This window comes from Platalea leucorodia (genome assembly GCF_965183815.1).
Source record: "Platalea leucorodia genome assembly, chromosome: 1".
NCBI classification, from domain to species: Eukaryota; Metazoa; Chordata; class Aves; order Pelecaniformes; family Threskiornithidae; genus Platalea; species Platalea leucorodia.
Genome location: NC_138823.1, coordinates 165,571,426 through 165,584,804, shown reverse-complemented (window position 1 = coordinate 165,584,804; position 13,379 = coordinate 165,571,426). Strand labels below are relative to the sequence as shown.

Below are 13,379 nucleotides of genomic sequence, written 5' to 3'. Positions count from 1 at the left end.
CCACCATGTTTCCATCTGATTGTGCTGTATTTTGTTTCACTTTTCAGCGGTCTCTGATGTGCTATAAATCCATACTGGTAATGCGGTCTATCCCAGAAATCCTAGAAAGGACCCATGACAACACCTCCCTGGCCATCTCCCGACACCTTATTGAAGAAAGCACTTCGTCCAGTACCAGCGGCTCCTCTTCAGACAACGAGAACTCGCATTTCCCCAAGAAGAGGCACTTTGGCTCTACACCCGAACTGCACTTATCCATATTTGATGCACCAAGCCATCAGGAGCCTCCAAAACATGCAAGCGAAGAGAAGCACTCCAAAATCTCAGTCCCTCCAGTAAAACCCATGAGGAGGAAGTATGCTTCCATGAAAGCTGAAGTGGGGGAAAAATCACCTACAGAAAGCAAAGAGCTCATGGAGAGTATCTTAAAGGAGAAAGAGGAGGGGTTCCATCCCAGGCTTCGAGATGAAAGAGCAGAGCAGTCCCAAAGAAGTGGTGCTGCTGAGCCTTCATCAGTGAGGACTTCCACAGAAAGCACATCACATCTGTGTCAGAAAGAAAAACCAGGCATATTTTTATCTGATAAGGACAGAATTGAAAAGGCTGGGGATGGGACAGAAAAGCCACCTGTCTGTGTTCCTAGACAGAGTGTCATTAAAAGCACTTTCTACAGCCAAGCAGCTGAGCTACCTGCAAGGGGACCTTCCTCACCAGGCAGGGAGTTCAGAAGGCACCTGGACAGGGCCAGAAGGACTTTCCGGAAAGCTGGATATTCGAAGGTGCCCCTCAGTGGGCTCCGTGAACCCCTTCTAGAGCAGTTCGAACTGGAAGAAGAAGAAGGAAAGTCTGACGATGGAGATGATCACAGGGAAAGTCTGCTTGGTTCCTTGACCAAATCAGCTTCCTTTGACACTGCAAGGAAACCACCGCATCCTGCCATTGCTGGTGCTAGCCGAAGCCGTTCCCTGGATGACTACAGGCTGAGAGCCTCAAGATCAGTGAGGGAACAAGATATTTTGGAAGAAGACTATGATATACTGTCACAGGAAAGTTGCCCTGAAGGCAGTGACCACTGTGACATTTCTGCGGGGCCTGGCGAAGGATGTTCTGTAGACGCTTCAAAGCAAGAGGACTTTAGGAGAGCCGGCAAGGATTGTTCAGAAGAGCAGCCCTCTCCTTCCACACAATGTGAGGGTAATGGGTGCCAGGCTGGTTTTGTGCCACAGCTAGAGAGACTTCCAGTGTCACCTCACAGGAGCGAGAATAGGAAACATTTACTGAAGAAGTCAAAAGCTACTCACATTGAGGAGGAAGCTGAAGATTTGGGAGGCAAAAGCCCCATTCTAACTGCCCAGTGCGCAGATGTAACTGCATCATCAGCTCAAAAACATGAAAGCATGGAGAGTAAATCTGCTTTTCAGGAGGGCAAACAGTCCATTTCAACTCTCACGCGGTCAGAGACCACCTCCACGTCAGCCCCTGCAAGTGAGAGAGGCGTGTATCTGCCCCAGGACTCTGCTCACAGTACCAACATCCATCCGGACCTAAAAGGTGGAAGCTTGCTTATCAAAAGGACAGCCCCAGTTCCACCTTGGAAAGACAAAAGGCAGAAACATTCACATGAGAAGACTTCTGCTGATAGTGTTGCCAGATCTGATCTCATGGAGCATGAAAGCTCTGCTGTTTCAACAGGCCCAAAACCAGAAACCGATTCACTTCCAGTATGTAAAGACAAAAGTCAGGAACTTCCTGGTCAAAGTGCTCCAGCAACTACTGTCTTGGTGGGCAAACAGCCAGGTACCCTAACTGCTCTGCACACAGCTGATGAAGGTGCTCATCAGAAGCTGAAGAACTATAAAGACGTGACATCTGCCGTCCTGGAGGCTGAAGGACCAGGTATTATAGGAATCACTTCACCATCAGCCCATGACGGTGAAAGCCAAGTGCACAAGAAGGCTCCTGTTCACATAGACACAGCATCAGCCATCCTGAAGGGAGAGCATCTCGTTGTTCCAAAAGTCCCACCACCAAAATTGATGCCGACTTCGGTCTTTGATGGAGCATGGCAGGCTGAAAGGGAACGGCCAGCTCATAGCAAGGAGAGGCTTGCTGCTCTGAGGACTGAAAGCTCAGCTGTCGCAGAGGTTGTTCGCAGTTTGGCCCATGAGGCTGAAATCGAGGGAGCTGAACCCCAGAAGGTTTCTGAAGGCAGTGGCACGGTGCCTGCAGTTCTAGAGAGCAGACACCCAGCTAGAATGGGGTCCTCCCAAAATACTGGCCTCCCTCCGTTCTGTGAGAGTGAAAAGCAAGAACATCCAAAGGCATCACTTCGCAGTGAGGTGAGATCTGTTGTGACAGCAAGTGGAAGCCGAGCAGCTGGACAAACTATGCCTGCTCCTTTCCCCAAGGCTGGACGTCAGGTGTTTGAGCAGCACAGGGCTGCCTATCCTGGTGGCAGACTTTCTGCTGATATGGATGGTGGGTGTCCAGGTGTCTTAACTGCTTCACAATCAGAAGTTCCTCCAGCTTCAGGCTATGAGCTAGAATATAAGGAACATCCAAAGGTTTATGGTGAGGGTAGAGGCATTGCCTTAGAAAGTGGAAGCTGTGATGCTGGAAAAACAGTCCCACCATCGCTCCGCAGGGATCAAAGTGAGGAGCTCTCGCATCACAGGTCGTCTTTTTACAGCGATGAGGAGTCGGCTGTGCTGGAGGGCTTAGTGGATGAGATGGTTTCCCTCTCTGAAGAGATGAATGTTTGGGCAGAGTCGGTTTCTGGTGAGGACGAATGCAGAAAGTACATCTCTCCTCCCACAGAGATGTCCTACAAAGGCCCAGGTAGCCAAGCACCCACAGACACCTCCTTCTCTTCTGTACAAGGGGGTAAAAGAGAAGAAGTCTCTGAGCTGGATGACCCTTCAGAACCCTATCTTGTTTTGAGTGAGGAGTCAGTGGTGCTGGAAGGGCAGGGAGCACAGACGGTTCCTCATGAATGTGAGCATCTGGAGGACTTAGCGTTTGAGAGCGCCACTTCTAGCCAAGTGAGTGTTTCCTCAACAGAGAGCTTGGACACTGGAAAAAGACCCAGTCAAGTGTCAGTGAGCAAGGACACTGGTAAACACCCAGAAGTTTCTTTAGTAAAAATTAAAGACCTGTCGGACGAAACACCCAGTCTTGGCAGTGGAACTCCAAAACTTGACATATCAGAGGTAGAGCCTGCCTATTTGAATTTCTCTGACTTGTATGACATTGTTTATTTTCCATTTGAATTTATGAACTATAGGAAGCCTCCACCCAAACCAACTGGTAGACGGTTTATACCCTTTGGGGAAAGGGCAAGGTCACCTCCTGCAGGACATTTGCATAAGGATAAAAGACTGTGCATCAGAGAAGAGGCAGAGAACAAGAACAGAAAGAACCATTTGGAAATATCTGAGGATTCAAAGGCAGCTAACTTATTAGCCATGGGGAAAGGGGCAGAGAGTCATAAAGAAATGTATGGCCCCCAAAAGGACTCAAGTGGTAAGCAGAAAAGCTCTTTCTACAAGAAGCCAGGACTCTTTAAGCCGTATGCAAGGTCTCAGTCAGTGGAGCAGTCAGTGGAGCAGAGTCTGAAGAAGAAAGTAAAAGCTTCTGTCGCCCACATTTCAAGAATCCTAAAAGGAAAGACATCTCCTGAGCCAGAGGCAGAGGAAGGTAAATATTTCACTCTGTGCTTTCATAGATTTGCTGCTATAACTGGGCTCTGCTCAATCTGCCTTTTCCTTTTTCCCCAGCGTATCTGAGGCTGTGGTTAGACTGTCATTGCAAAACTGGCAGTGGCAGGCTATGAAATTAGTGGTCTTCAGCCTCACCGCGAGCTCTCTGTTCCTGGCTCATTTCAGTGCAGAGTCAGCTGGGTTAATCTGCTGATGGAAGTGGCTTAAATTCCCCTGCCTGAGTTTGCACAAAAGCAGATCAGGGCTGGATGATGTTTTCCTTGCTGCAGTTTCTTCTGCAGTTACCATCTGACCATGGTAAATTTTTAAAGCTAAAGTGACTGGGAGAAGTTGGTGGAGTCGCCCTGGCTACCTAAGTTGATGACACTGGACAACAGAATCTGTCCTTTTTTCTCTGCCATCCCTAGATATGCCCTGTTCTTCCAGGACATCGTTCTGTTTGTAATAGCTGTCACAGCCTTCCCTGTTGACCGAAGGCTCGTTAATAAGGAAACCTGTGACTGCTGAGCTATTTCTGTGTGAACAGCAGAACTGTCTGCTGTAAACGGATGCCATGGGGAGGAGGATGGCCTTGAATAACCTCTCATCCTTTCTCGAAACAGAGTTTGGTGAGCTGGGAAGTGAGGCAGTAGAAAAAGAGCTGTTAACAGGGGCTGAAGGATCTCTGAAGAGGAAATCAGCGCTCTCTTCATTCAAGTTATCAAGCCTCATGCCAAAGGAGAAAGGTATTGCTATGGCATAAGTCATCAGTTAGTTTTATCATGAAGTATCACTAATGAATATGACAGTGTTGTGTGAGGCCAGGTTCTAAGCATGGATCTGCAATGATTGTTTTGAGATGACCTGGACCAACTCATGCAATACGAGCCAGCCTCCTCTGTTTACATCATAACTATGTCCTTGCCAGAACTGTCTTGTCTTGGCATTGCTGGCAAATTGGAGCCATTCTAGGAAGCCACTGCAAAGAAATAAAATCTATGTGTAAGCTAGAAAGAGAATAAATGGAGTATCCAAGGGTGGGATGGCAGAAGAAGGGAATTGTGAATTCCTACGCTCCAGTCCTGCGTGCATGTGTAAGGGCCAGACACGCTGCTACAGAGCTATGAAATGAAAACTGGTGGGGCAGCCCCAAACGGAGGTCAGCAAAGCTGAACTTGCTTTTGCCCAGGCGAGTTTCCCCTTGACTCTAGCAGGAGCATTTTCTGAGGTCAGGTTCATGCCCCAGTATTCAGCAGAGCCCAGCCAAGCCCTGGGAAGGGCAGGTGTGTGAGCCTGGCAGCTCCTGGGCACTGCGGAGAGAAAAAAAATGGAGAAACACAGAAGAAAACCTGAGCTCTGCCTTTCCCATGGAGACAGCAGCAGACTTGATGCTCTATGATTTTTTTCCTCCTTCCGTATCCATAATTTATCTCCTCTTCTCCCTTCTTGTGTTGTCTTGATCTGATCCCCTTGTCCTTGAAATACCATCATTGAGTTTTGCCCCCATATTTAAGCTAGGCTAGAAGTAAACTCTTGCTGTGACATGCTCGCTCTCTCTCCTCTGAGCTGTTCTGCTGCCTTAGCTGTACCAGCGGGGCTGGGCAATGCAGATGTTCCCCATGGACCTTCCAAGATCCATTTGGATTACCATGTATGAGCACTCACACTGCGTCCATGGGGCTGAACGGGGCTCCTGCACCTGTATGCCCAATGCCCAAGGGATTCTCCAACTGGTGGTCAAAGGAATGCCAGACCACGAACCAGAAATATTCTTGAACCAATTATAAATGCTTTCGGATGTCCTCTGTGCACTTATTTTCCACATAGCCCTCCTGGCCACTCTGAATCGCTGCTTTTCCTCTTCTTTGCAGCACCTTCGTTCGTCGAGGAGCTCATTGATCAGGCTGCTGCTGTCGGACAGTGCGTGACGCTGTCGTGCCGGACGGCGGCTCACTCCTCTCTGCACATCGACTGGTTCAGAGGTGACATTGGCATCCCTCTAGGGAGCCCCTAACCTCTGCGACAGGGGTGCAGGGAGGGTTTTACACACCTTGGTATGAATTTGCAGGGTACTTATCTCTCCTACCTTCTGCTTTTCAGATGGGATACCTGTCCACAGCAGCAGCCGGATCCTCATCTCAGCCACGCTCAAAAACTTCCAGCTGTTAACTATTCTCTCTGTTAGTGCTGATGATTTTGGTATTTACACCTGTGTGGCCACAAATTCCCTGGGCTCAGCATCCACCTCTTGCATCATAAGAAAAGCAGGTAAGAGAAGACGTAGCCGGAGAAGTAGGTATTACAAGTCCTTCTGCCCAAAAATGTGACCTGTAAATACCTGTGAGGTGAGATTTCTGCAGATAGGTTCAGAGGAAAATCTGATCCACAGCCTTGTTGTCTGGTAGCGTGGCACATTTTGCAGGGCTCATTCCCTCTTCTTCGCTCTGTAGTCTCTCTCCTGGATTCATAGCCACGCCAGTAACCATGTGGTTCTAGAACCAGACTTCAGAATCTTAATACTGAGTTTAAATTAGGCATGGTTAAATTGCTGTTCCACTAGGTGTGTGTACACACACACACACATATATATATATAAAAATATACATTTATATATATTTATAAATATCTGTAACTGAGAAATGTTGGGTGTAGAGGTACGTATCGCAGCAGTGCCATTGCTAAGAGTCACGGGTTTGTGTGCCTCCTGTTGACAGAGGTTCCTCCCAGCCCTCCGCCCCCTGACATCGTGGAGGTCTACGAGGACGGAGCGCAGGTGGTCTGGAAACCTGTGGAAACCAACACCCCCGTCCATTACACTGTCCAGTGTAAGAGCGAAGGTAAGGTGGAGCGCTGCGCTTACGCCTTGCAGGGAACACCTCGATTCGTATGATCTCTTCACCAGCTGGATATTTTATTTTTATTCAGAAACAGCCTGATTTTAGCTCCCTAGTTTAGAGTTAGGAATGAAATTCATACAGACATCATTTAGCCATCTAAAAGTTAGGTGGTGTGCTGGCTAAATCAGCCTGGAATATGCATACTCATACAAAGGCTTTGCTAAAGTGTGAATCAAACTAAGTCGCACGGAAGCTGTGACCAAAAACGCAACAGCTACAGGAGAATATGCGTGGCTGCGCCAGGTACGCAGTCCTGAGTCATCCTCTCAAGTTGCAGTTCTGACAACATTACACACTAATAATGCACAGCAACAACGATCAGCAGACGATATCATCCTATACGCAGGCTTTCTGTACAGTCTGTGGAGAAAGACGGTCTATCAAAAAGGCAATTCATCCTATGCTACACAGCCATGCTTTCTTTTTCCACCGATTATGCAGGAAGCTTAGAGCAAACAGCCAGGACAAGATGACAGAAGTCTGGCAAAACGGCATCATCCCTTTGATGTTCTCTTCCAAGGCTTGGTCCAGAGCCTGATAAAGGCAGCAGATGTTTTCTTGTTTAATTCCACGAACTTTGAATCAAATCCCCGAGCCTGTTCTGCCTCTCCTGGGACTGCTTTTGCTGCTATTACGAATGCTATGTCTGAGAGTAACTTCTACTGCAGTCACAGATACACAGCCCTTCGGATTCCACTGCTCCATGTTCCTTATTTTAATTCTCCAAACATACATGCACTCCTTTCTGGATTAGCATGAGCAGGGGCAGCAGCTTTCCGATTTTTCACTCTGGAACTGGTGTCAGTCACTTTTCCTCCAGCGTGGCTTGCTTTATCGTTATTCCTTTTGACACAACTGTAGGCGAGGCTGTGGGGAGGATACAAATGCAAGTTGTTCCGATTAGGAAGAAAAACAGGAAACAGCATCGGCAGTCTTCCATTGCATTCTGTGTATTTGGCAGGCACGTGCAAAGTCCTGCTTTCCTGAACACAGGAGGGTTAAGATAATCAGAAGAAAATTCTTTGTTTTCTCTACTATTTGACAGTAGGCTTTTGCATGCTGCTTCTGCAGATACTTTTCTCTGTTTCTAAGCTGTATCTGCTCCTCCTTACACATACACATATCCTAATTCAACCAGTACCCTGAGAAGTCATTGATTGTTTTGAGTGGCAAATTATTGCTTGTCCTATGGTTTGAGGCTCTCTTACCGTGTTCATTTGAATGAAAGAATGGGTTTAATCTCAGGCAGTCTCAGGGAGTTGAGTTCAGCCCTGAGCACAGCAGCAATGGCAAGGTATGGGACACAGCATCATGTGAAATGAATGATCACTAAATATTTGCTGGTGATTTTCTATTTCACAACTTAGTCCCATGAGTCCATACAATTTCAGTTCCCTGAAAAATCATCTGAGTTTCATAAAAGCTGAGTAAACCAGCCCAAGTTTCAAACACCGGGTTTGCTAGGAGGGTGTTAGTGGATAGTTCTGTCCTGAAATCCCACACCTCATGGTATCAATTGGATTCAAGACAGCGCCAAAGGGGAAAAAAATGGTGATTCTGCTAGGCTTTTGTTTGCAGTTCTTGATGTATATTTGCATTAGAGATTGGTAGCATGAACTAGATAAACAGAAACTATACAGGAAAGTTTCATCATTCCTCTGAAATAATATTGCCACATCTTGAACTGATTTCAGAAAAGATGAGTTTGGCACATGTACAGCGAGTGGCACCATGCACAAAAGCCAGCCATAGCAAGTCAGGTTTTCCTTCGCTCTATGAGATTCCCAGCACATAAGTAAAGTTGATGAAAAAAAACAAACAAACAAACAAAAAAACCCAAGAAAACCCCAAAATGCAAAAAAACCCCCAGTGTGACCATCTTAAATGAGTTCTAATCTCTTTTCTGTCTTTCCTTGGTTAAGATGGGGAGTGGACGACTCTTGCTTCTGACGTTGCTGACTGCTGCTACTATGCCAAAAATCTCTCCACGGGGTTTATCTACTGCTTCAGGATAGCCTGCACCAGTAAAGCAGGAATGGGCCCTTACAGCGACCCATCTGCCAAAGTGAAAATCACTGGGAAGGATCAAATGGGTAAGAGCAAATGCCAAGAAAGCGTTGTATTTTTCCTGCATCGCAACAATTGCATCCTTTTGGATGCGGGTCCAGAAGTCAGGAGCGAGTGAATCAAGACCAATTCCACTTGGCCCAGGGTGGTTTAGGGCTTCCTCCTCTTTGGCTTTCTTATTTAAAAGTAGGTTATTTTCTAATTCTGGACACAGTTAGGGGAATATGTGTAAATAACAAACAAACAATAAAATAATAACAGTATGTAAATATAAATAATATGTACACATATATTAAAATATAATAATAAATATAATATAATAATAAATATAATAATAAAATAAAAATCTAAAATAAAAATCTCATGTGAGATCATGAGGAAACAGGTCTGGGACAATGAATGTGTTACTGGAGGTATTGATCTGCTGGTACAGATCTGCCACGGGTGAAAGCCCTGGGCCTGCTCTTTGTCATGGACTCAGTCCTAAGTTCAGTAGTTAATTTATGGGTTCTGGTGTTTGCTACTGGGAATTATCACCCTCCCGTGGTGCATTTTTCAGGTGTATTTTGTCTCTGAAGTAAAGAAAGCTTGATTTGCTATTTTTTTCACCTGTTTGAATACTTTGTACTATTCACATGTGTTTAAAATTAAGGAAACCATAACCCCACAGCAAATATATCCTTGTAGCAAAGGAAGTATCCTTTCTGCCAAGAAGTGGAAGGATGGTCTAACTGGAATTTCCTCCCAGAGGAGATGATTATTCTCTAAAAATCAATTCACAGAGATATTTTTAACTCACCCTAAATCCTCAGCTTTCCCTTGGCCCAGGATTCATTAACATATCTCAATGTGCCCAGCATTTCCAAGCAGATGCTTTAATGTGCCAAGGGATGCTTTAATATTTCAGGGAGCGCTCGGACACACCCAAGTGCCAGAACCAGAACAAGTTTCAGTTGCTGCCCTGAAATATCCAACGAAAAGAAGTTTCTAATTCTTTGTCAGTGTCTTACCATGCCCTGATGACTTGTTGTGTGAGAAGATGAGAAGCAGTGGCTGAGACGTTTGATATCATAGCACACAACTTACAACCCACCTCATAGGCTGGAGTGGTCACACCAGGGAATTACTGGGTGGACAGTCCAGAATCTGTTGCATTCAAATAGCGTTGGGTGCCACAGCTGGAAGACAACCTGCAGACGTGTCTGGAGAAAGGTCTGCTGTCACCTTCGTCGTTGTTCGTAGACAGCGGAGGGTGGCTCAGAGAGGCTCCAGTTTCCAGGCAGAGGTGTTTTCCCATGTAATCCCTGTCGCTTTTTCTCTGCAGAGCTTCGTGCTGCAATGCAGAACTTCCCATCAGCTGCTACTGAAGAAGAGAGCGAAATAATCACACCATCTGAGCCTTTCCCAACATACCAGACCTATGCCTTCCAAACAGAGATCAAAAGGTAATGAATCCACCTGAGCACTGAACCAGCCAGAGGGAAATGCCGCATGTGGCTGGAGTTTAGAAAAGTCACTTTTATAAATGCACTGCTCGCCTACTGTCACGGTGTTTTGTTGAAAACACCTCCACAGCAATACATATAAACCTGAGATCGCTGGCAGAGCGATCTTCATCTTGGTTTGCTAGGATTCGGGTGTGGATTTTCTGGGAGAGCAAAAGGGTCTGTGCTGGGCAGCAGGACAGCCCCTTAGTATGTTGTGAAGGGAGCCGGGGGCTAACAAAGGCTCCTCTCTTTGCTGCATCAACCTTTGCAGCCACCAGTTTCGGACATGAGGCTGGGATTCAACTTTCTCTGCCTAGAAGATAGGCACCAACTTCTGTTGCCAACAGAATGAGGCGGCTGCCGGCAGGGGGTCGTTCTCTTGCTCGAGACACGATGAGCCACCTTCTCTCTTCCCAAAGGAGTTAAGCTCTCACTCCTGCAATTTGAAGTGACTGTACAATTTAGAGAGACAGGAGGATGTGCAAACTGTGACAGTAGATGCAATAACTCAACACTGGGCATAGATGAAAAACACAGCATGGGATCCTGATGGTTTTAAAGACCAGAAGCTCCTGGCTCTTCCAGGAGTAGCAGAGAAGCTTAACTTGCCTTTGTGTTCCAGGGGACGTTTCAGCATCGTCCGACAGTGCAGGGAAAAAGTAAGCGGCAAGACTTTAGCTGCTAAAATTATTCCTTACTGGCAAGAGGACAAGCAGACTGTGCTGCTCGAGTACCAAGTCCTGAGGAAGCTTCATCACACAAACATAGCTCAGCTGAAGGGAGCCTACGTCAGCCCACGGCACTTAGTGTTGATCCAGGAGATGTGCGTGGGACCAGAGCTGCTCCACTCTTTGGCATTACGGTAATAACAAGTGGAGGGAAGGGTTTTCCAGTTAGGGCTGGGGTAGGGAGCAAAACACCTATTGCTTTCCCCTGACAAACTGGATCATCTCTCTCCATCTGTTCCAGCGTGCTGTCATTGCACACGGGATTTGTGATGCATTTGTTTTGCAACTTCCTGTGATATAAAAAATTACTTAAGTTCCCTACAAGGTTGGGGTAGGAACAATTCAGGGCCACCCAGCTGAGGTGTTGAAAGCAGTTTACAAGAAGTTGATATGAAACCCCCTCTCCCATGACAAGGAGATTATTGTGGCTCAGGGAGCTTCATTTCTCCTCCATGTTGTTTCTCACAATGGCAGAAAATGGATCTGCTGAAATCTGCTGATTAAAGGAGAGGGAACGGTGGGCATCAAAACTGCATTTTGATTTCTGCACAACCACTGCTTTCTCTGACATGCAGCTCTACAACCTCCTGAACCTCTTGGGTCTGTAAACCTGACTCACAGTCTGGACCAACCTCTCCATACACAATAGATTTGCTAAATGAGTAGAGTTGTTTCTTCTTGACTTTCAAGGGCCTCATGGGATTAGACATCCAGGGGAGGATGATAGTGGGTGTAGAATGGTGCCCTTGGGCATGCAGATAGGACACCTCTGGTTTCTATCCCTTTTCTTCTACCAGGACATCGTACTCCGAAGTGGAGGTCCGAGATTACCTGTGGCAGATCCTCAGTGCCATTGAGTATCTCCACGCACACAGCATCCTGCACTTGGATCTCCGATCTGAAAACATGATCATCACCGAGCCCAACCTGCTGAAAGTCCTGGATTTTGGCAATGCCCAGTTCTACACACAGGACAAAGTTATTACCATGGACAAGTGCATGGACTATGTTGAAACCATGGGTGAGTACAGAGTTCAGTCACAGCAGCCTTGGCCTCGTATGCCGTCTGTGGTAAACAGAAAGAGAGACAGAGGCATTGGTCAAGGCAGCAGTTGGCCCAGCAAGCAAAGTCTCCCAGGTGCTGCCCTCAAGTAACAGTGTGAGTTTGTGGGAGCAGCTCGTGGTGGCAGCTGTCCCACTTGCAGACCGCAGAGGACAAAGCCAGAGGTCATGGCCAACACCACTCTGGCTGGCATCCACGTGTCCAGAGCTCAGGGGTATAGTATTACTGCCATTTGGCCTGATGTTCTCAAGGTTTCATTGCAGTCATCACCCGCGAGGGTGCCTTACCTCAATCAGCTCCCTCTACTAGAAGCTTTTTCTTCTTCACTCTTGGGAAGGTAGCAAAGCGTAAAAGCACCCGCTGTTTTTGTGCTGTTCTCTGCATTGGAGGGGAGCTTGGCTCACACCGGTTTGCTTTTCTAGCTCCAGAACTGCTGACAGAGCAAGGAGCCCTCCCGCAGACTGATATCTGGTCCATCGGAATCACAGCCTTCATCATGTAAGTCAGTCTGTCTTTCCCTGCCCTATGAGCAGCTTTAAAAGTGCAATTTCATAGTCAGCAACCAGGGGAGATGCATTGACTCAGAGAGTTAACCTCAGTTGTGTCCCCTCTCCTTGGCAATGCCGTAGAAGTCTGTGTGATAGAGAGTATGGAGGTGGCTGCACCATGCAAGGATGCCCAGTCCCAGCGATGTCTCCAAGTAGAGTAAGGCTCTTTTACAACACAGCAGCTGCTGGTGTTTCTCACTCAGCCTCATCTGAAAAACCCCAACTTTAATAAGAAAATTCAAACTACCCCAGGTGGAAAAGCAGCCAAAGTCATGAAACCCAGAGAAGAACAGTGGCCTTTGGGATTTTGCGTTCCTATATGACGTTTCTGTGCGCTGTCGTGACCCTCCTCTCACTGCTGGGTGGGAATTCCTGGGAGAAGGAGCACCTTGAGCTTCATGCTGATCAATTCTCTTCTTTTGGGGCAGGTTGAGTGCCAACTACCCCGTCAGCTCTGATGTAGCCTGTGAATTTCTGAGAACGACCAGGAAGGGTAAAGTGAAGCTCACGCGGTGCTACGCGGGTCTCTCCGGGGGAGCGGTGTCATTTCTCCAGAGCACGCTGTGTGCAAATCCCTGGTAAGATGGTGTCTGCTCTCCCAACGGGACAGTTGGTACTGATCCTGGCATCGTCCCTTCTTTCTCTCCATTTGCAAGGAGCCCTCTCACCCAGCACGGATCCCCAACTGACCTTCTCACCTCTGTCTGTTCTAGGGGAAGGCCATCAGCCTTGGAGTGCCTTCAGAGCCCGTGGCTCCAGGAGACAGGCTTGGACAACAGGCAGCAAGCACTGGTTACCTTCCCCACCACCAAACTGAGGAATTTCCTCACCGAACGGGAAAAGAAAAGGGGCCTGCTGTGCTCCAAGTATGGCCTCATGATTGCACAGTGA

General features: G+C 47.3%; 1 protein-coding gene across 1 annotated transcript in view; it reads left to right on the top strand.

Moving 5' to 3' along the window:
- The window catches only part of OBSCN (obscurin, cytoskeletal calmodulin and titin-interacting RhoGEF), a gene marked incomplete at both ends in the record, with an annotated part of 186,125 nt that extends 172,746 nt beyond the window's left edge, over positions 1 to 13,379 (top strand). The window contains 12 exons of the mRNA XM_082305313.1: positions 48 to 3,696; positions 4,322 to 4,444; positions 5,570 to 5,680; positions 5,799 to 5,966; positions 6,413 to 6,535; positions 8,518 to 8,688; positions 9,987 to 10,107; positions 10,772 to 11,011; positions 11,675 to 11,898; positions 12,363 to 12,438; positions 12,917 to 13,066; positions 13,202 to 13,379. Coding sequence (XP_082161439.1) covers positions 48 to 3,696; positions 4,322 to 4,444; positions 5,570 to 5,680; positions 5,799 to 5,966; positions 6,413 to 6,535; positions 8,518 to 8,688; positions 9,987 to 10,107; positions 10,772 to 11,011; positions 11,675 to 11,898; positions 12,363 to 12,438; positions 12,917 to 13,066; positions 13,202 to 13,379 — 5,334 coding nt within the window. The remainder of the gene's footprint in view (positions 1 to 47; positions 3,697 to 4,321; positions 4,445 to 5,569; positions 5,681 to 5,798; positions 5,967 to 6,412; positions 6,536 to 8,517; positions 8,689 to 9,986; positions 10,108 to 10,771; positions 11,012 to 11,674; positions 11,899 to 12,362; positions 12,439 to 12,916; positions 13,067 to 13,201) is intronic.